General features: G+C 39.3%; 1 protein-coding gene across 2 annotated transcripts in view; it reads right to left on the minus strand.

Annotated features, from left to right (window-relative positions):
- gpc5a (glypican 5a) overlaps nucleotides 1-24,481 on the minus strand; it is a 119,035-nt gene that overhangs the window by 66,056 nt on the left and 28,498 nt on the right. For both annotated transcript variants that reach the window (XR_007814199.1, XM_018683831.2), the window contains exons 5-6: nucleotides 23,745-23,881; nucleotides 23,477-23,602 (exon numbers count right to left, since the gene is read on the minus strand). Coding sequence is in view for 1 of the 2 variants with exons in the window: in XM_018683831.2 (XP_018539347.1) it covers nucleotides 23,477-23,602; nucleotides 23,745-23,881 (263 nt within the window). In the remaining variant the exon portion in view is untranslated. The remainder of the gene's footprint in view (nucleotides 1-23,476; nucleotides 23,603-23,744; nucleotides 23,882-24,481) is intronic.

Genomic DNA, 24,481 nt, shown 5'->3' on the forward strand with positions numbered 1-24,481 from the left:
CATTTTCTCTGCTGTACATGCTAAGCTATTTAAAAACTGCTAAAGAAGAATAAAAGCAACAACAAGGCGAGAGCCAATTACGTTCAGTCGGTCAGTTATCTAGTTGATATGCGTGTTGTTTTTTTCTTTTTTACAAAGCTCTGTGAAAATTAAAAAGAAAAGTTGGCTGTCTAAATGCAAAAATGTATTTTTCCTGAGAGCACCTTCATCATTATGGAAAGACGAGTTCAGTGGCTCAGGAGATAAAGGAGCTCGACCATGCACACTGTTCATGGATGGCTGAGTGAGAAACAAAGCAGGCCTGCGGTTAGTAGGCTAGAAGGCAATACCTGCCTTCCAGTTGTCACTGAGGAAACAAAAGTCCCTCTGGCTCATTGCCGAGCGCAGAGAGGATCTGGGAGAGTCCGCTACTTCAAAGCAGCCTGTTCACTTAAGCTCAAAAGGACAGAAAATACTTCAGGCAAGACAACAGAACATACGCAGTTTAATGTGTAAAATCAACAAGAGGGCCATGCTTCAAACAAACATCTGTTTGGTGCAATAACCCAGAGTTAATATGGTTATAAAGAAAGCAATAGACACAGTGACACAACAATGTAATTAAATAATGCATCAAGAGTTCTATACCTACTGCAGTAAATAGGTGTATGTTTATATTCCACAATATGTACAGTAAGTCCATTGTTTTCTGATATCTGCAGGGATGTCATTTTTATTTGCACACAAATTCTGAATCAGATAAATTAATTGACTGACAAAACTTTGGCAGACAGGTTGTAATAAGATATTTTCATAACAGATTATTATAATCAGGATTACAAGGTTTGCTGTTATATGTATCTAGAACTGTGTACCTTTACTGAGAGCTGTGACAAAGAGGATAATACAACAGCAGTCAACAGCGCCTGTGGCAAAGATTTAGCTCCAAACATCACTACTGCCATGTTTGTTCCAATTACTAGGAAGCCCTGAGCCTTGAAGTTGTATTGACTTGTGCCAGTGAGACACTATGGAATTAGCCAGACAGAGCTGTTTGAACAAGGTGGCAGCTGTAATTAATATGGTTTGGTAGTTGGTCAGTGGGTAACAGGCATTTTGTGTCAGGAATCTGTACTTATAGTGGGGGTGTAGGGCTTACTGTTATGCATAGAGATTCATTGACACAAAGTTTAGCAGGACTACAAAACTCTACAAGAGGAAAATAAAAGAATGTATAAGGGCACTCTGATGGTTAACCTCTATAATTTTATATTAAATGTTTGACTTTTCTTATGTTTGTGTTGTATAGCTAAGGATATTACTTGTTTGTCTTTTAGCCAAGACACATCACTCAAAACAGCAGGATTATTTAGGCTATAATGAATGAATTAATTACATTTTTATAATTGTGTCATGTGTACATGGCCTTACAAGACATGGTTAATTCATACAAGCCAGGACCAGAGTGCTTATACATTTCCAACTACAGAGAAAGTCCAAAAATGAGAAGCAACTTAAGCATCTTCAGACCATCATTGTCTACAACAGAATTCATATCACTTACATAAACCTATCTACTGTAATACTGGAGAAATCAGAGGAAATACTAATTTAATAACTCATCCTGCCTTCTTTTCCAGGATACTGAGACAAAGCTAGTAAAATTATACACATTAAAATTAGACCACCATTCCAGTTTCTGAACATATGTACACCATGTTCATTTCAGTTTTGTTGAGCCATTTCATGGAAAATCCACTCTCTTAAATTACCATAATTTATTCAGTATCAAAGAAAATGGGACCCACTTTCCATTTCACCAAGATCACACAGCTCACACAATCAGCTTTCCTCCTGAATATTTCTGAATTGACCAACATCAATGTCCAGAGGAAGAACACCACCTCTCAGCTGTGCAGCTGAAGATCTTTGGCTTATATACAAATCAGATATAATGTATGACTCATGGCCAAACTTTTTTTTAGACATGCACACAAATCCTTCATTTTGGTTTTGATAAAAACATTTTAGTAAAACTGAGTCAGGCTCAGTAAAAACTCTGATTTTTCACTTTCTTATTTATTCTTTATTATGATCAAGTGATTCCCCACTGGGATCATTTTACATTACATTGTACTGATCTTGTTACCCACCCATGTCTCCACGAACTGCTGGAATAGGAGAAAATCTGTGAATGTCTAGAGAGCATTGCATTTGAAAGCCCAGAATCTGATTACCACGAAAAATGTGGTCCTACATGAAGGGAGAAAAAAAATTGAGTTAAGTTGATTGAGATTTCTGTTGGGAAAAGGAAATGTTACATAGTAAGTTTTACAACATAATCACAACGTTAATTAATTAGTTAATTGTTCATACTAACGTCTGTAAAATGTTTACTGTCAATTTACTGTATTTTATTTGTTTTCCCTGTAAAACCCTGTAAGTTTTTCAAAATATAACCAAAACCACAATGTTTATCTGGTCTTGTTTGCTATGACAGTCTTTAAGTAACTTCAACCTACCAGCACATGGGACACATGACAGCCTCCAGTGTTGTTGTTCTATGAACATCCACTAAACCTCCTCAACCTGGTTTTATGATATGTGCTACTGGTTTTAGGGTCATGTGTGTTCTTATAGATTTGTTACACTGATTTATCTGTCTATTTATTATTTATAGTCCAAAACAAATTTCCCATGGGGACAGATAAAGTATATATTGATCTTGATTTTGAAACGTCCTGGATTAAGAAGAACACTGCCAGTGAGTCTAATGCAGGCAGAAAAAAATTATTTAAGCAATTTAAACAAATTAGTAGAATTTAAATATACTTTGTGGGAGACAGAGTTAGACTATTTGATGTCAGTGTGTCCATATTAATCAAATATGACATTTTTTCTGTTTACTGCTTTTCACTTGATTACACCTTCTTACTTTAGGTTTATGTGGCCATTCGGTCTCTTTAGCAATGACACAACAGCTTGGGGGGGGGACTTTGTGCACTTGGTGTTTGTTTGTTTAGTCATTCATGTTTTTTACAACATGCATTGCTTGGGGAAATTACAACATGCGCTCTTTAAATGGCACAGAGCCCCAAGATCCCTGCACAAGAGGAGGAGCGCAGTGTGAGCTTGTAAAACAGACAGTATGCTAAAACTACAGGGGTCAAGTCAATATATTAATTTATTTACTCACCAATTCTCTCAGTTGCAACACTTTACCCACCAGTGCACTTTGGTGTTAACAGGTGCTGATATCAAAGTCGGTGAGAAATGTCAGCAAAGCCCCTACACTTCAAATGGTGCACGTAGGGAAAAGCAAAACTAATGAATGAGCACTGACTGCTGCATGTTTAGGTTTATTGAGCCTTCTTGCTTCTGACACTGTTGTTGTTCCGGCAGCTTCAGCTTGATAGCCATAACAAAACTATTTTGTACACATCCAAAGCAAACTGTATATAAACAGCATGCCTCCGACATTTTAAACACATTTGCATAAACAACTGCCAGCATAATGCTTGGCACTTCTCAACACTGATGCCCAAAAACAATACCTACCTCACATTCACAGAAAACCATTATGCGGGTTGTAAAGAGCGTGTTATATTGTACCGATAATTTCCTGCCGTAGCTAAGTGGCTCTGTGTGAGCTACTGCATCATGCACGCTGTTAATGCCAAATAGATATCAGAGGTCCTCAAATAGCAATGGAACTTTTATAACATCTCTTAAATATTTGAGTTTTATGGGAGGTAATAAGGACAAATGGAAAAGTTGGCTATCTAGGAGGTACAATGGCCCCATAAAAGCAGATGGTCATCGAAAGAGGGAATTTTTAAAGATGTTAATGCCCCACAAGGGCAGTAATGTTCAGGATTAAACAGATGTGGTAAGAGCAGGGCAGACAATAAAAGACTCATCACAGCTTTTATGATATCAGTGATCAACATGCTTGCATTCAAAATAACGTTCCGCTGTATTTTTTTTTTACAATGCATTAAAATACTGAATCTTTTCCATCTGCCTGAAAGTTGTATGTAATTGCAGAACACAAATAAATATCCCAGCAAAATTTCACGTACTGATTTTTTGGTCTCAGCCCAATACAGATTATCAAAATCATCACTGATGACTTTCCTCTCTGGCACAAAACTTAAGAGGCTTAGTCATCTTTGCTGTCTTCATCTACTGACCGAGCTTGTCCAAATTTCAACACCTGCTTCTTAGTGATGCAACGAAAAAATCAGTGAGGGTGATTATGAATTTATGAGGAGTTCTGTAAACATGCATAAACAAATCAACAAGCCTAGAGCAACACTCTTATTCCCAGGCTATCAAATAGTCGAGGCAGCAAGGATGTCAGGTTTAAAGTAAACACTTGAGCAATGATTGGACTTCCTCTCACAATACCACTGCTTCATAACAAGGCATCTATCCAGCCCAGCAGAGGAGCCAAAGGAGTACAAATAGATTATAATAAGGCTTGAAGAAGCGTGCTGCAGCCGGATATTAACATATAATTTGTCAGTGCTATGCTCAGCAGTGCTGCAACTCTTACTGTCTGTGAATTATCAGTCCTTTACTTCCAAAAGTATGAGCAGAGGGAAGCACACAATTTCTGCAGCAATTTAAAATACATCAGGGTGAGCACTGTGTGCACTGGCTAGAAAACCAAACCATGGCTTACTGTTATCATTCTTAACAGTTATTTTAAACATACATAGCTGAGTGAAGTATTTAGCTCATTTAAACTGGCAGCACCACAATATAAAAATATTCCAATAAAAGTAAAAATCATGCAATAAAAAGTTGTTAAAATACAGACTGATTAGCAACTAAATGTGCTCAAAGATTCAAAAGTAAAAGTACTGACTATAAAGAACTGTCACACTCCAATGTTATATTATTATGCTTTGGATAATCACATTACATGGTCGCAGTAATTTCATTTGAACTGATTCATACTCTGAATATTCTATAGAAATGCATCAAACTTGTTTTGTATGTAGAATCTAATCTGCAAATTACCTAATAACTATAGTTAAATATATGTAGTGGAGTAAAATAGCACAATATCTCTGAACACTGGACTTAGATTCACCAGTTGGCACCAGGTGTAACATGACTCCTATGAGATATTGTTGTCGCATAACTGCTGGATGTGTAAATAAGTTTGCTAATTTGTTGACAACTGTTTACTGACAAGTTGTAAACAACTTAAAAGGTGATGATATGTCAGTGTTGTGGTCACAGCTTCTGTTTGAGTGGCCAAAAAAATCTGTTATCACAGGTTTAAAGACACAAAACAGCCACAGACAGCAGTGTGGATAGAAGACACATACATGGTTTTGTTTATACTTCATAGGTCTGTGTATCTGAAGGTGTTCACACATACAATCCATACAGTCTTAGATTTTGGGTTGCATGTCACAACAGACATTTTTACTTGTTAAAATTAATTTTATTAACAACAGATCCGTTAATTGTCCCAACAGGCCATGTCAGTATATGCACGTATTGTGGTTGCATGTATGTTTACATACAGTGGGGTCTAAAAGTCTGAGACCATGCTGAAAATCACTTGTATTCTCTCTTAACTTACATAATCAGAGGGTTTGGGGATTCAGAAAATTTAAAAAAAAACAAAAAAAAAACAAGAAGTTGTAAAGTGAAATAGTTTCTGCACCATTTCTTGGTCAGCAATCAAATTTTGGGGCATTGATCTGTGTAACACCTTCCTACCATAAAAGCATACCTTCAGATGACACTGGATTGATATACTCATTAGAGGCTCATTCAAGTAACTCAAATTACAGCCAGTGCCCACCTTTTATAAATAAGACTGTGCCTCAAGTTTCCAGCAGACTGTTGTTTACTAAGTAGCGTTGTGATGGTGGAAAAAACACAGCATCAGAACTAAGTGAAAGTGTCAGAAGTCAAATTGTTATTCTGAGGGGCTTTCTCAGTGTCAAATCATGGTTAGACTAAAGGTTTCTAAAGGGGCTGAGCATGGAACTCTAAAACGTTTTGCAGAAACTGGATCAGTTGTATCCGAAGCACGATCAGTCAGACCAAAAGTGACCACACAATTAGAAGATCAATACATCAAGCTCAGTTCCCTGAGAGACAGAAAAGCAGCTTCAGATACAGAATTAGCTAAATAAAGAACGCAAGACTAAAATCTGCAAAAATACTGTTAAAAGAAGGCTGTCTTGTAGTGGTCTCAGAGGACGAGAAGCTGTCTCTAAACCACTTCTCAGGAGGAGAAACAAGGCCAAACACTGAACTAGAACTACTCGAAGACCGAAGAAGACCAAAGGACTCTCTTCCACAAACTCAGACTTTTGCACAAGTTTTGCACAAACTCACTTTTGGACTCCACAAGAGATATCCCATCAACACAGCCCAGAAAGGAAACACAAAGACAGATTTTCATACGTGAAAAAAAATGCAACTTTGGAAGAGACCCACATGATTTGTCTTATTCAGACTGTTGAAGCCTCATATTGGCTTAAGATAAACTTTAGAATTCCTTTTTTTCACAGATTGAGGACTATGCGAATTCCGCCTCCATCTCTCGCTGGGAGAGGATGTCTTCACAGGCAGAATGGAGATAAGGCATGATTACAGAGACTCTAACCAACTATTTTAAGGTACATATAGTTTGCACTGATATATCTGTGCCCAGTTTAGCACATGTGTACTGTATTATAATAAACCAGAAAAAATTCAAACCTATCCTTTAAGGAGAAATAGGTAGGTACTCCTATAAATTACATCAAACATATTAGATTAATAATAATGATGAATATAAAATAAATGTTCCGCAGGACACAGTATGTGATGCTACTGATTTGACAAACAACAGACACCACTGAGGCCCAGTTTAAATTAAACTGTGCGTCTGGCTTTTGTCCTCACTTCCCTGATTATTTTACCACATCTGGCAGGAACAAGTGGCCACATCTGCAGCTGCAGACACTGAGATCCACCGCCCTGTCACTACACCTCAGAGAGAACACTGTAGCTCCGCAGCAGTAAACAACACACTGGCAAAAGGGACCAAAATACCAACAGTCTAATCACCCCTGTGAAACTGTTTGTGGATATTTGCTCTCAACCTCGTTCTTCTTCTCACTTGGTGAAACAGAGGCTGAATGGAGCAAAGGAAAAACTGCCGCTAATGGTGAAACAGCTCATAAACTTCCTGCAGGGCCTTTGAAAGCTCCAAGGTGAATGACGGCTGCAAAACACCAGTCAGACAGATTTGAGACGAATTCAAGGCTTCTTCAGATTAAGAAGTCTGTGTGTCACCAGACTTAAACGAATGACAGTCATCATTGGAAGGCAAACAAGTGCAGCTGCAGAGAAACAGACTCGCTGGAAAGTGTGGGTGGAAATGTTCTTTTGTATATTGTATGAATTTTGTATTGGTTGTTTATCAATATGCATAATACAAAATAGAAAATAGAAAAGGAGACATGTCTAATATTTCACCCATCCTGACACCAATACAACGGACAAAATGATACAAACGCTTTGCTGTGTAACACAACAGCAGTTAAATTAACAACTCATTAAAACTGAACATTATAACCAGGAGAACACATACTGCTGTTTAACCGCTTCTCAAATTCTGAAATAGCATTTACACAGCTCCCCCTGAGTACTAACAGATATACTGTTGTACATCACATCACACTGCAGGGTTTCCTGTCGTAGTTGCTTTAGCAAATTCTAAGAATGTTTGTTTTGTTCCCCGCTTGAACGTTGCATCCTCGCATGAACACAGACAACTGTACGCCTATTAACACAGAGCGACCATCAAACCACCACCCACTCCTGCATTGCTGAAATTAAAACAGTTGAAGGAGGAAAGCAGCCCAGGAGTCTGGGTACCTTAATTGTTTAATGCAAACAAAAAGTCAGCCCCACGAACAGAAACTGAAAACATACTGTGTATCTTTTAGTACAGGGACTAACATTACACAACAAACTGTGGGTTTCTCATGATGCTGACAGGTTGTTTACAGCAGTAAAATTGTCCAAATTTCCCCTGTTCTGTCAAACATTGTTTCAAACATTGATCTGTATTCATCAATAACAGTCATCATGGCCACAATAGAGTAAGAGAGGTAAGGTAGGGTTCACCCAGACCTTTATTTGCCACAATAGATTATTACCTTTGTGAAGGCAGGGTTATCTTTATCTAAGTGTAGCTAATAAACTGGAAACTGATAGATTTAGTGTTATCTGGCTACAGTGGAAGAGCTGAGGAGTGAAAGAGATAAAATAAAGTAGTATAGTTTTACATTTTCCTTCCATGTCATATCACCAATCTTTCTGAAGAGACAGTAAAACAGCTCGGTCTAAGTCAATTTTATAGTTGACTGATCACATAGCTCTCCCTTCATTCTCTGATGGGCTTATCTGTGTTTATGTTTCCACACGGTATCTCCCCGCGCTCATCTCGCTATCGCCAGTCGCAAGAGAATAATACAGCTGCAAAACTGCACCTCTTACTGCTAGTATGACTCCTAAGACTACTGCTGTACTCCCTCCAAGGTCCACCACAATTACACCTATCTCTCAATCTCTCTCTGTTTGATGCTAAATCAGTCAATATGTTTTTTCTCTCTGGCAGGGGACGCTGGTTAACTTTCTTTTGTAATTAAGGAAATGTTCAACAAACTTGCTGTGCTCACAGCTGCAGTGCATTCATTAAAAAAAAAAACTAAACAAAAAAGGTTTAAACAACACATTTACTCATTTAAAGGGGGATGAGATGTGATGTGGTTGTACAGTAAAGAAACAAGTGAAAAAAAAACCAAAAAGTTGATGCATGGGGCTTTTGTAGTAAATTCAGTATGAGCATATTCAACAAAAAATTCAACAAACTGCTGTTTTGGATGATGTGTTCCCACCATTTTAGAAAGTAAGATTAAAGTTGCATGTTTATTCATTTGAAGAGCACAAATTGGGCTGATCCTTATTAGCACAAACTATGATATGCTTCATTGTTGACTATAGATTTTAGGGTGGAGAAGTAATTCATCTTCCAGCTGCCAGCCTTGTACAAATAGGCCTACTCTGCACACTCTGTGAAGATCATCATAATTTATCTGAGGGAGATTGTGCATTATCCCCCACCACAACTTTTCAGTTACATTACATGAACAATACCTCCTGTTTATGAGCTTGAAAACACCTACCCCTTTATAAATACCACTTCATGCCCTTGGTGTGGATTGTTTGCCAGTGGTTTGATGGGTTAATCTATTTGGTGAAATTTTTAAATAACAAGCCCTGGGGCCGACCGTGAAGTTTTGTGATTATCATCTGTCCTGTTACTGTGCTTTAACAACATGCTCTCACCGCGAGGCACGGTGATTAAGATTCAGTGCTTTCTCAAAGAGACTAATTTACCGCTGCCACAAGGTTCTTTTACGACACTGTAGTGTCAGTGCAATTTAAATGTCAAAACAATGCCTCCACTGTTATTTCACATTAGAGGGCAAAATCATTTGCGCCAGAGTGATAATTAATTCTCATTCTACACACCGAACCCTGAGCATAAAATTTATTATACCACTGTTTTTACAATATTACCTGTTTTTGATTAAATAAATAGGAGAGCCACCCTCTGATGCTCCTACACTGTTAGATGTCAAGAAAGTGTTGTTGTCTAATTAGCAATTCCTTATAATTCCCACTAAAACTTTCAGTGAATCACAGACCACAAGCTTTGCAACAGAGGAGTCACAGACACATGATCAAGCTGATTAGTTATATAGTCCCAAATCTGAAGTTTACCAATTCTACTCAATTCTTAGACACACAATAAGGAAACATTAGATTAGATTACTTAAGTAAACAGATACAAATAACAAGAGGAAACAGTAGACAACATACAGTATGAAAGACATTCCACTACAACAGTGAACAACACACTCATACTCTAGGAGAAAGTGACTGTAACTCAGAGCAGCACCTACCACTGTGTTCAATAAAATACAAATCAATTCATTAATATATAAAAGGCCAACCATGAGTGATGCACCTGAAAATGAGACCAATAAAACAGGCAATACATACAAAATTAAACCATAATATGAACAAATGTAAAACTAATACTGAAACAAAACCAATTAACCGAGTAATTGTTATTTCTATTAAATGTCAGAAAACAGTCACTACACTACATTTTCCCAGAAAGGTGACATATTCAGATCGTTTAGTTCAAAACACAGAATCAGATTACAATCAAAGACGACAAAGGAAAACAAACAAGTTGCACGTCTGAGAAGCTGACAACACCGAATGCTTGGTGCTTTCGCTTGAAAAACTGAAATGATTAATCACTTATCAAAACAGTTACTGAATAATTTCCTCTTGATTGACTAATTAATTAATTAATTATCATTTCTGCATTTAACAGAACCTTAAAAATTATGTCAAAAATGCAGTCCCTATCTAAGACAAAACAAGTTCAACATGTCATTCAAAAGTTTTATAGCTGTTGGCTAAAAGACCTTTTACATCAGTCATTCTGTGGAGCATCTTTTGCATCCATAGCCACTCACTCAACAAACAAAAAAAAGCCTTTTACGTGGAAAAACTAGAATTACTGCCTCGTGGTTTTATGTCTCTGACACACAGTCAAGTGGCAGTTTACAACCATGTCTGACCAGACTCTTTAAAATGAAGGAATTTTTAGCCATAACAGTAAACAATGCTTTAAATATGGATGATGCTGCAAAGAAGCTCCAAAATCTAAAACCCAGCAGCACAGAAGATCTGTACAATCACCTGAGTCACCAAGTCAGTATCTGACTGAACATGAAATATGGTCACAATCTAACCCTCTGGTCCTGAGTTATGGTGTTGAATAATAGCCAAAAAGTGTTTTGCAGAGCATCATGATGTCACAGAGAAGTTGACCTTTGACGTTTTTGATATAAAATGTTTTTATCCTATTAGACATTTGGATGCAATTTTGTCATAATTAGCGTAGAAAGTTTTCAGTTAAGGCCAAATGTTATTTGTGAGGTCACAGTAACCTTGACCTCTGACCTTTGACCACCAGAATTTAATCATTTCATCTTCAAGTTTATGTGAGCATTTGTGCCAAATTTGAACAAATTCCCTCAAAGCGTTACTGAGCTGTTGCGGACAACATGAAAACATAATACCTCCAGCTGCAGCTGTGGCAGGCGCCGAGAAATTTCAAGAGGAATTCATGCAGCATGAATTCAAGTGTTACAGATGTGTTGTAATGAGAATTAATCTTATTTTATAACACAAAAAAACACAGCCTCCGTGCAATTCTGTAAAACGTCAGGGTGACGAATGGAGCATGCAGCGTATTTGGGTTTGCTCATTTTTGACTGAAGCAGGTTTCCAGGCTACGCGGCGAGCAGCGGCGCTAATCTTCACAACCTCTTCACACTTCTTCAGCTTGTGTCAACAGCACTGTGAGTCAGTTAGCCATTCATATGCTGCTACAGATGGTCCCATCTCTCTTCTTCAGCCCAGCTGCTGACATGATTCATGGGGCTCTGTGTCTTGATTTAGGGTCTCTTTCATATTTCTTCTCGCCCACAGCAGAGAAGCATTTCTCTAAGATACCCCTGAGGCAATGACCCTGGTCTGCCTGGCCTGCCTCTGAGAAAAAAAAAGAGCTCTGCTGGGCAAAACTGGACTCAACACAATGCATGCACACACGTACACACGTGCCACACATAATATGAACATATATGCTGATTTGAGTTTATATAGGTAAAGGCAAAGGAGTCAAAGTCTCTTTTTCTCGCTCATAAACACAAAATGTGATGCATGGTCAACAACAAAATTATAAATCAGTATTAAGCAAACAAGCTCATTTCTTGCTACAGCCAAGGACTCCGCTGACTCATTACCAAACGAGAAAATAGACCACTTCACTTACCCTTCACTTTCCACTACTGCTATAACTTCTTATTTCTATTCCCTAAATCAATGGAATGAGCACGTCACTAGAAATTAAACCAGCAGTCACTGGTGATCGTTTCCCCACTCAATTTCAGTTTGTTGAATTTGTATAATAATAACCCTGCATGTTTCCTTTCTATCTGGAGTCAAATTTTGCCTCCAGTTTAGTCTCTATGGGCCTCAGATTGCCCTGTCAGACAGGACTATAACGAAAGACTGTGCGCACCACTTCCTTATCGCTACCAGTAAATTACTTCAGGATCAGATACAGGCTGCCAACTCACAGAAACTCCACTCACCAGACACACAGAGAGAGAAAGAGTGTAGGAGATAAAAAGAGAGAGAGGGGGAAGAAGAAAAAGTGTCAAGACATGACAAGAGGAGGAGAGAAGCCCCCATGGAGACTGATGGTTTCAGCTGCTCTCAAAGGTCATCTAATGTTATCTAAAGATCATCTTCAGTCACCAGCGCTCGCCTTTTTACACTCTGCTCAACAGCTGAAGTCAAGCACCTGTCAATCACAACTTTCATAACCTGCAGCTACAACACTGTGGCTTTCTCTTCACAATGTAATCAATCTGAAAGACAATTTCTCACTCAAGTATTAACACAAGCACTAACTTGAATGACAGGCAGAATGAAGAACAAACATCACCTGCAGGAATTTGAATATGAATTTTATCTCTTCTGTTTCACAAACTACTTAATAAGAGAATGGAGCAAAAATGCACAGATGTTTATCCTATGCACTGAATTCAACAAACAAGACAATCTGTAATTTGTCACTCAGTGGCCATTAAACAGGAAAATGATCATTGTGAAGCTCAGATAACTGGTGCTGTTATCAGTTATGCAGGGCTGCAACAAACTAACAATTACCCTCACTATCAATTAATCTTCACATTATTTTCTTGCTTAATCAATGAAATTGTTCAACCAATAAAAATAGTGACGCAAGTAGTGAAAAATGCCCAACTCAATTCAACATATTCTAAAATAACTTCTTCATGATGAGTTGTTTTGTCCAACCAATGATTCAAACAGAAAACCAAAAGATATTCACCTTTGAGAAGCTGGAACTGGTGTCACCCCCCCAAAAAAAACCTACATAAATGAATTTGCTGACTGTTAAAATAGTCACTGATTGATTAACTTATCAATTAACTGTTTCAGGTCTAACTTCATGTGTAACTACGTACAGTGTTAAAATTATACTTGGTAGAACAGTTAGCCGAGTAACTGATAAGTAAAGCAAGAGAAAATTAACAATTCTGGTAATGTCATCAATTAATTGTTAAAAAATGCCACTCCCATTCCCTGCCGTTCTAAAATGTGATGATTTCCTGATTCTCTGGGTTTTACATCATTGTTAACAAGAGGGGTCATATTAGGCTCTTGCATCTCATGATGGCTATTTTTCCACTAACACTTTCTGATTCTCTACATATGTTATCAATCAATTGTAAATATAAATAACCATTACTTTCAGCTCTGTTTCACATCCAGCTTCACTCTGGTCTGTTTGTATGAAACACTGTTCTACTTATTTGACTCATATTTCTTTAAATATCTCATGTCATAAATTATTGAAAAGTTAAGTCTGCTGTTACTGCAACAACCTAATTCCCCAGTGGAGATGAGTCAACACACATAAGTACTTGAAAATATGTACACATTTTATACATTCAAAATCACAGGACATAAATCTGTAGATTAATTTCTGCTGGACCATTAGTTTCCTGCTTCTCTTCAGTGCATCTTTTTAACCCTCTATTTTAATACATAACATGTAAATAAAACCACATAATCTCTTAAGAGTACCATGTTTTGGGCAACTAACAGATGATGCTGCTCAAAAGTTATGATGTGATTTTTGTTCAGGTGACCACTGTCATATCGGACAACTCGTCCCCATTGCTCAGGTGATATAAAATAAAAGGCCTCAGAGACTAGTCACTTTAGCAGCTTGCTGTGTGAAGGTATGATTAAACTCACGGTGAGTCATCTGGATGCAGGCGGCGGTCTTTCACATGCGTCGTGGGACACGAGTACTGTGGTTCAGACGTGCCTTGACTCCTCTCTGCAGCATTGTGGGGAGCAGCTCCAGCGTGGTGGAACCGAGCAGATGGTGAACGTATGCGGCGCTCATGCATGTCATCATCACCTTCATTAGCTGAAGGTGACATATGACATCATCTGGCCCGCGTGCATTATGGGGGCCAGAAAGAGTTGTTTGCTCCTTTTTCTTCTTTTTTATTGCTGCATGGTTCAAGGTTGTTGATGGGAGGTATTGTGAGTAATCACAATTCCTATACCCCCCACCCCCTCCCACCTCTCTCTCTCTCACACACACACACACACACACACCATCACCGTCCACCAGCTACTCCTCCTCAAGCCTCCCCCATTCCCTCCACCTCCCAGCATTAAGGTAAATAAGGGCTTCCAGCAGAGAGCCAATGAGCACGGGCCACTGAGCAGAGATGCATGTTTGTGTTGCCTTCCTCCCAGGACCCTGCTCGTTTATCTTGGCTGTCAGGTAAAGGGCAGACTCAGAGAAGGTGAAACTTTTTTCTTTCTTTCTTTTTTTTTTTTTTTTAATAAGGCCGGCTTGGTTTCCATAGAAACTGCAGGACAACATTACAGGGACAATGATAAGAGAGCAAAGTCTGGTCTCAGGGCATCCTGCAGTGTGCCACATTGTTGCTGGAGACATTTGTGTTTACGTCAGAGAAATGAAAGAGCTATTTAGATTAATTCTCAGGGAGCCTCCAGACTCAGACCTTTTACTGTGGGAGGTGAGATTAATGAGAGCATATTCACACCTAGCTTTCAGCTTAGGTCAGGAGCTAAAAGGTAGGTTTCCACTTATAAAGAGGTGCTGAGTCTTCTGTGGCTACAAACTCCCTGATAAAGGCAGAAAAGACAAATGACTGTCACGAGTTTCTCGATAAGCAAATGATACTGCATCCTGAAATACTTGAGGAATATTTTAAAGATAAGGAGCAGTTTGACTGGCTCTAACATTTCTTTGTGAAATAATAAATAATATAACACCGAACAGCGTAAAGGTTGCCTTCTAAAACTGTCAATATTCCAAATGCAAGTTACCTACGCCTTCAGAATATTCTCCAGGCTAAAAGTGCATAAAGAAGAAACAAATTGCACAGGTAATGAATACTTAATGACTACTACATTTTTCACTTTGTGGCAGTAAATGGGAAGCATGTTTAGTTAACAAATGAGTGGAAAATCAAAGGAACAGAAGGTACCACACATATTGTCAAAAGCCTGCAGCGGTGAGATAAACCAAGACAATGATACAAAGATATGAGAGTCTTTGTTTCCAGCCACACTCCTGCAAGAGAGAAATTAAGTCTCTTCTGGAGCAGAACTCAACATGGATACGGTCCACGCGTAGTCATGAAGTCAATATGAAATAAGGCGCCCTTGATAAGACTGCACGCAACTCTAATTCATGTGCAGACATGCTTAGAGCTACTGCAGCAAAGTGCTGAATTCGACATTAGGCACTGAGCTTTTATTCTGTATTCATCCCAATATCGTAATTGTCACAATAACAGATAACAGAGAAAAATACTACCAGCTCTCCATACACAAAGCAAAACCAAATAAGAAATATCACGGGCTTTACTGTAGATGTCCATTACTGAAAGTACTCTATTAGTCCATTGTTTACTGGTCTGTGCAGACGTATTCCTGCTAAGAGCTGTGAGAAACAGCTTTTGTTATCAAAATAATATTACTGTGTCCTTGTGATTAAATCATAAAGCAAGACATTTTGTCTTTTATATGATGAAACAATAGATCCCATTCACACAGAGGGTTTTCTCACCAAAGATGTGCTACCTCTGCTCCCGCTTTATGAGCATTAACTTCACATTTTTTCCAACTCTTTGTTCCCCGTTTTTCAGCGGCCTCTGATTTATATCTGAGCTAAAGAGGAAGAGTGCTCCGCAGGGACTGAGTGTGTGTGCTCGACAGTAGATGGAGGCAGGTTGATATCACACAAGGGGGGGTTGAGGGTGTGTGCTCTGACAGCTCATCAGTGGACAATAAGGCCTTGGCTGTTAATGTCCTGCTACCTGGCACACTGCAGGGTCGCAATCTGCTCCAGATGCTGGAGGCAGACGTCCAACTCGTGGTGGTGGTGGTGGCAGTGGGTGGGTGGGTGGAATGGAGGGACACGATGCTTGAGAAGCAAAAGGGAGTGGACTCACTGAAAAATGAATGGGACTAGATATACACACACATACGTGCACCACCTGCAACCAGCTAACTCTGAATTTACTGTCTCCTCTGTACAGTGGTCTCACTGGCAGTTACTGTAGCAACATCAGGGATATTATCTGAACACAAATAAATGACAACTCTCTTTTCCAGCTAGATTGAAAATTTATCTGTTCAGAGCAATCTTGCATAATTTGAAAACTGTGGGGGGGGGGGGTTGCAAAAGCAGACAGAAATGCACATGCGCACACACACACACACTATGCTCACATACAAGAGGGATTTATGAACTCAATTTAGTCAGCCAGACAGACTTCTTGATTCTGTCACTTGGGATAATCGTCAGGATGTGGTACTCTGACCGAGCCCCTGCGTCTAAACCCAGGCAGGATATAAGGTCATGTTGGAGTGGAACTCTAGCCATGCAGCACCCAGACCTCAAGTGCTCCAGTGGTTTTGTGGTTATCTGCAGTAGCCAGCTGTCGCAATACTGAGGAGCTCTTCAAGAACGTCCCCTCTCCTCTTCTTCTGCCTCTCATCTTTCTCTCCTCTCTTTCTCTCTCAATCAGCCCACCCATCTCTATCCTTCTCTTTTTTTGTCTAATTTTAGGATGTGTAAATTTATGAATTACTCTTTTGTTACTATTTCGTTTAGTGCTTACCCAAAAGAATAAGACCAAGAATGAGTCAAAACAAAACTATTGCGCTTGGTGTCGGAAGCATGATTCTTAGGACAAGACACTAAATTATCCAGTTGGTTCCCAGGCAGGAAAAGAAAAAAAACCTCAGCTATATTTGAAGTCAACTTTATGAGCTGTTGGTAGCCTTTGAGGTACTGGGGATTCTATATTACATTTATTTCAGGTTGTTTTTCTCATGGGTTGGAAGGAAACAACTCTCTTACTTTCTCGCATGAGAGTGACTAAGAGGACAGCTATGCATAATATATTTGACAGTGCATGTTTAAAAGGTTATTCCTTCCCATTCAAAATTAGGTCAGTTCATCACTGCAAACGAACGCAGGAGGAGGTGGTGAGACTTGATGTTCTGCTGTGTCTGTTTATCATTTAAATTTTGTTTTCTGTCTGTCACTGTCAGGGACAACATGGATAGGAACCACCACTCCACAGCATACATCATCAAAACTGATGCAGAGAAGCAGCCGCGTGATCAGCAATCTGGCATATTTCTGGTGTATGTGTGTGAGTGTGCCTCCGTGTATGTGTATAGATCTGTGTGTGTAACCCAAAGTGCAGAGCTCCACCTGCTGGTCAAAGAGAGCTGCAGCAGCACTAAATCAAGGCTGAAGTGCAGGCATTGGGATTTACGACCGCAATGACCAAAGTCATTTTACTGAATGCAACACAGTAGCTTTGTCAGCAGGTTTATTAATGGATCAAGGAGTGGGCATTAATATGTGCACTGAACAAAGAAAGCCAGCTGTGAGGTTATGTTTATTTGATGCTGCACATCTGGAGGGCCTCCTACTATATGTACATGTAGTATGAATTTGACATAAAGTAATTATTCTTATAACCCTCATGTTTTGTTGAAATTGGCTTCACTTTCTAATTGTTTTGAGTCCCACAGACTCCTCTGCTGTATTTGTAAAAATAATGATAATTGCAAAGAGAACTTTTATTGACCTTAAATTTTCTTTTTCTTTTTTCTGACCTTATTAAAATCCAATTGCCTTAAATTGGGTTTGCACTTTAAATGAAGGAGACAAAATATAGAAATGACCGAGCAGCATTGTTTGATCACGAAATTGGGAAATATTTCATGTTTCATTCATTATATGGGCTATGTGTCAACAATTAGATTGTTGATTAGATCCCTAAGAGGAACAATTTTTATCAAGTATCAAGCCGGTAAAACAATGTTAAGTATATTTTTTGAGCTGTCAGAGAGGGGTTAATATACATGCTATATTTATATTGGCTTCACTTCCTCATTGTATGATTCCAAACATGGGGGTTGAGACCCCTGCAAAGAGCTTCAAGTTTTTTTTCAGGAGTCAAGATGATTTAACAGCAAAGAAAACTCTTTGGCTGACAGCTCACAACTAAGAGACGTACACAGCATGTGATGAGGGGTCACAAATGGTCACTGCTTGTTTTTAAATGGGACACAAGTTGAAAAGGCTGGGTACCAGTGCAATATCTTCTAATTCAACACATGATGTTCTCTACCGGGGGACAGTATGTGATATCGCAGTGAGGCGCAGACAGCCCTCAAATGAGGAAGTATACTCCCTGTGCAGGCTGGGATAACCTAAGCTCTTGATGCTTCTTCAGTGGATTCCTATTAGCAGAGCTTAAATGCTGTCATTTCAGTTAAGCCAAGGAATATCACCTGAGCCTCACGACTAGTGGGGGGGCGGGGGGTGGAAGTGAATAGCAGAGAAATGACAGAATAGGCAAATGACGAAGCAGTCGTATGAGGAGTGGAATAAAACGGAAATGAGAGAACAGAGTAGCAAGGATCTACTTTTACAAAATCAATCCCTTCCTGTTAACTGGCCACACACTGTGAAGAGGTCCGCTCTACGACTCCAAGGCTCATATTACCATGTGATTAACCTCTTCAGGATTAACCGGGCAGCAAAAGACGCAGGGACAGGTCAAAGGTCAAAGGTCAGCGCTCAGACAGCCACTCCAGCATGAGGGGTGGCCTATTAAATGAAAGACCCCACTCAGAAGCTGCCCGCCTGTCTTCAAGCATCTTTTCAATACAAACTGCGCCATTCATCAAGCAGTACTTATCCCTCTGTGTTAAATTCCAGCAGCATGCAAGGTCAGTTGCCTTATTATCGTAAAAATAAAAAAAACAGTTGTACTCAATTAGAAAAAGGCACTCAGAAAATATAAACACACCCCAAACACCTGGTGTGTGTTGGCAGCCGTGAGACAGGCTGCAGGTGGGGATGAATTAAAGCAAGTCTACACCAGAGGAGGTAATCATGAATAAAACATTACAATCGTACTTGTTGAGGCTGTAGCTTTTTAGCACAGCTATAACTCCTGGTTGTTGTCTCCCATTGGCAGGAGGAAGGCAAAAAGAAAGGATTTTTTTTTAAATAATAAAATACATTCAAAAATAGGTTTGCTCCCTTGCACATGCTCACATGTAAGTTTTAGGATCAGGTGTCAAACTGAATTAGGAAGTAAATGTGTGGCAACTGAAAAGGAATGAGCATCTCTGTAATCTCTTCCCATGACTAATGCAATTTTGTCTTTGTCAGTCAGTTACTCCAGCAGAGAAACAGAGATAAAACAGTAGCTAGGACTAGAGCGGGTTTCATTCTTCATCCAAGTCTCGACTGCCACCATAACTGCTGTGTGTATCTGTGTGTGTGTGTGTATGTGTGCTCATAGAGAGCAGGCGGCTCATGGCAACCTGCCATTCCTTTATTGTGTGTGTGTATCCATGACAGATGTGGAAAGTATGTGGGAATGTGTTAACCTTTCTGCCCAGACAGGGACAGTGTCTCCAACCAAAGAAGATCACTGTCACTTCTACAGCTCGGGGGATGTTTCACTGTTTTATATTTTTATCTCATGCTGTCCACTGATGTAAATCACAAGAACTTTTTAATCAGTCTACACTGGAGTCAATACAGTTCCTTGTTTTATGCGAAACAGTTTTGGTTCACTTTTGTTAGTACTGTTTTCAGCCACAACAAGAAGCTGTTTTCAGCAAAACAATCTCCAAAAAGTTAATGTACACAACCATCTAAGCACCAAACAGCAGACACACAAAGTTGACAACTAGCTGCTGAACAATGTGGAGCATTTAGCACCTTACAAAAAAAAAAAAAAAAAAAAACCATCAGTTATTTCCCTCAGGAGTTGGTAGAGACCAAAAACAGAGCTAAAAGAGATTGAATATTAGACTTGCATCACTCAGATGGACATAAACACATCTCCAAATGAATGTTAATGTTGCTCCATATCTGCTTAATAACTGCTGGGTGTTTTAATAGGCAACTCTTCAGCCTAAAAGCTGATAATTGTCCTGTGTTTACAGCTTTTTCCCATTGCTCCCAGGGGGCCCGAAAATTTAATTATTGCAGGTTTAATAAAAGCTGCTCAAAACTAAATTGTTTTCTGAACATGAAAAAAACAATACCAGAGCCCTGCCAAAATAAAGTCTATGCCTTAAAATTGGGCCCATTTTGCCGTAAATCAGTGAAATCTTGATTGATGAACAAGACCGCAAATCTTAAGGGGCATTCAATGACAACTTTCAGTATTAAGACACATTTCTGTTGATAGCAAAACAGTATTGATGTGTGATACCCAGTCCCATACACAAATCCTTAGAACATGTTTTGGTATCATGAAGCAAAACAGCCAAAACTGTTTGTCCTGTTTTTGTAAACTGAAAAAATATCTATTTTCTCTTATTTGGCATCATTTCGCTTTCTGCTGTGAGTGTCAATAACTCTGTGAAAGCCTGCATATAATAGGATTAATTCAGGTAGAATTAGTTGTCATAAAAGGTAAAAACACTGTTAATAAGCCAGAATACTAATCAGAAAATTTCATATCCAACCTTTTTTTTCCCTCGCAGTATGAGAGTATAAGCGAGGCACAGACCAGGAGACAAAGAGACAAACAGAGAGAAAGAATGTGTTTGCAAAATCCCCCCTGAAGCGAGACCCCATCATGTATATTCACACAGACATTGAGATGAAAGCTGCTTGTGTTCTTCCTCTATGATCTTATCTGATTGTTCTTTATCTTTTTGTTTACCAGGGACCCAGATGAGGACATGCATTAAATCTCTCTTAAATCTCAGGCTCCTGTGTCGTGTTTTTTGCTCGTCCTTTTTTTATTAAATAAGGCAAAGCTCTGGTGCAATTCACCACTTCTCTGAGACCATGAAACAGTCCATGCCAACACATGCAAGGGGCTGTTATAAAAGGCATCTGCACATGCTTACATGTACAGTTTCACACACACACACACACACACACACACACACACAGCCACTGAACCAATCGTTTAAGGTCTCTGAGGCCTCAATAAGCTTCTGTAAATCAGCCACCATCCGGCAGTGAGTTTTATTCCCCTCTCTCTCAGTGGATGTTGGGTTATGACCCGTAGGCAGGAGGTTATTTATTGCTTTTGTCTCAGCTTGTGTTGACTCCCAGCCACTCATCTATGGTTCTAGGGTAATAGAAAGCAGCACAGGGTTGTAGATCTGCAGGAAGCCTGCTAGGCTGCAGGGACCCCGTTCGATAGTCTCCTTGGAGGCTCGTCTCCTTAGATTCTTAACATCTCTCAGTTCTTCAGCTTTCTTCCTTGACTTTTTAGTAATGACTGAATCAAAATGGAAATCTGTGTGAGTCAACATGAGGTGAATGAGTTTCTGTCAATAAGCGCGTGTGTGAATGAGGAAAAGAGGAAGGAGGGTTAAAGAGCTCAGAGAGGCCTGCAGACCATAAACATTTCCCAGAGGCTGCTGGCAGGGATGATAGACAGCCTGCAGCCTGCTGGCCTGCCTCTTTCTCCAGCACATAAGAAACATCTCTATTCTCAGAGATGGCTGCCTCTTTTGAAATGGAAACTTGAAGTGCCAGTTGGAAAATAACAAAAAGATGAAAAGCTTAAACTGTTAATGTCAGAGTAAAACTTAACCTTGATGCAGTGTCTCCACAGTAATGTCATTTTTGATGAGCGACACCCAGCGCCACATTCTTAAGAAGTCGAATCTCTCAGATTGCTCAGAAGGTTGTGAAAGACCGTCTTCCCTTTTACACCCTCCTCCTTTCTTACCTACACACAGCAGCTGTGAAACAACCTCAACAAGGCTGTCATCCTTTACAATGGACCGTCTAACCTGAACCGGCAACTCCAACCTCACCATGGTTTGAAATACGGGCCCACCTGCCATTTCTACGGCACTGACAGCAGCTGACAGTTAAGAGGAACAACCACAGACTGAGAATATATGAGAGGGTCCTTGAGTGATGACAGCACGGGTAAGATGGAGAGCTGTGATGTAATGGAGACAAGGCCGCCAACTGATACTACGAGTATGAAAGAGGCCAGTTTGTCTGCTCCACTTCACAATCATTCATATCCAAGATCTATGTAGTGGGCACTAACAGCTAATAGATTGATTCTACATTGGTGTCAGTTTGACCGTGGGGGTAGTATGTATGTGAAGGGTGTTTGTGTGTGTGTGTGTGTGTGTGTGTGTGTGTGTGTGAGTGTGTTAGACCAGGGTCAGATGGTGTACAAACAGTCTGCTCATGCCAGGATCACACAATGAGATGTTTCTAGAGCTAATTAAATTGTATGTTTATCTGCCAGCAGAATATGGGGAGGTTTTCACGAAATTAGAACCAAAGAACCAAGGTTTAGTTTAACAGTAAACCAGAAATCAGATCTCTGCCACAAACAACCTTTGTTTTTACAGCAATAACTAAGAAACTAACAGATGATATGTGTAATATAAATATAAATACACAGCTTTGAATGATAATACTTTGTGTATGACATGGTGAATAAAATTTTTCTTCTTCTTCCCTCATTTAAAAATCTAGAATCTACGAATATTCAAATAATTTTTGTTTTTAAAGTTTGACTATTTGACACAAGATTTCTTCTGTGTCACCGAAAAGTTAATTCTCAGTCTTTGCAAACAGAAGGATTCACATTGAGATTTAAGGTGAGCACAGAAAAATGTTCCCCCTTCAGCACACGAGTGTGAAAACAAACACTGTACATATATCACTCTGCACAGTGAAGCTCAAGCATCCAAGAGAAGTAGCAATAAGAAAAACATACTGTACTTTTGAGTGGAGTGCACATACCTTCAATTTTAGTATAATTTGTAGTGGTGCGAAAATACGGTGTATGTATGACTGACAGAGCTCTGAAATTAATTCTGTTCCTGCAATGCTTTGTTGATATGTAAAATAAATTTCCTTAATGCTTAAAATAGTGGATGTACAGTATGCACTTATATCTCTGAATATTTGGACATGTTTGTCTGGATGTTGTCATACAGTTATGAAACAGCAGCGTGCCATAAAATTAACAGTGAAGAATATTGACATGCAAGACTAAAAAAAAGCAACAAATGGGTGACAAATTCAAGAAAAAAAACCTGCATAGATACATAAATGTAGATGCTTTCATGCAAAGCTTGAGTCACTGAATAGTTTGATGAAAATAACTCACCACATGTCAACCTAACATTACCTAAAATGGTTTTATTCTATTTGTCACCCATCTGTATTATTAACGTCTTTAAAACAAACCTTTTCACAATGTCCGTTCCATTCCAGCAGGACAGCCCATCACCAAAGACCAGTTCACTCACACACAGCTGATCTGCCAGGCCACCGTAGTAGGTACGATAGTGACGTAGACTGTTCAGAAAGTCCCTGAGAAAGCAGCCACATGCATACACAAATGATTAACTTATTTTTCAAAGCATTTTTAGGAATTAATTGCAGTTTTATGAATTAAAATCATAAGAGGACACTTTTTTTCTATGAACACATTTGGCATCTTTCACCCTCTTACCTTCTCCTGACAGCGAGCGAGTCTCCAGACACTTTGATGGGACCTTTGAGAGGGATGGATTCTCTGCTGCTGCTGCTGTGCTGGATGCTGACTGACTGTGCAGGCTTCCTGCTCACTGGGCCACACAGTTTGTGCACCTTATTACCCAAAGAGACAGACACAAATTTAGGTCTAAACACCCCAGGAGGAAATGTGCATTTTGAGACTCTGCAAATCTTGTTAAACTGTACTGGTGCATGACAAACAGGCCTTATTTTAGCTGGGGGAGTGACAGATGTTTATACTAAGGCCATTAGTGCAGCCAAGCCTATCATCTCAGATTTCTGCGTGTACAGCATGTGCAGCTTGAGAAGCAGCAGTTACACCAGTCAACCACAAGATGGAGCTGTGGCGTCTCAAATGATACAGGAAGGATGGTGCAAGTTGAGTAACAAACATCTAAGAGCAGTTTTTTCACAGCAAATAACAATCAGAGACAGAAAGTTACATGTGAAAATAAAGACTTTATGGATGATAATGATGGATAAAGACTTCCTAGTTTGGGTAAATAAGTCTAGGCCTGAGGAATAGCTGTTGTCCTCTTCTGTCTGGCGGTTTAACTACTAAGTTCCTGACCACTTTGGAGTCACACAGATATTTTTCTGGAGAGTTTTGGCCTGCTCTGCTCTGACTGGCCTGTTGTTGTGTGTGGTATGTGCAATTTCAAGCAATTTATCTTCGGTCTCCACACCACATAT

The sequence above is a fragment of the Lates calcarifer genome, linkage group LG2 (genome assembly GCF_001640805.2).
Source record: "Lates calcarifer isolate ASB-BC8 linkage group LG2, TLL_Latcal_v3, whole genome shotgun sequence".
Lineage (NCBI taxonomy): Eukaryota > Metazoa > Chordata > Actinopteri > Centropomidae > Lates > Lates calcarifer.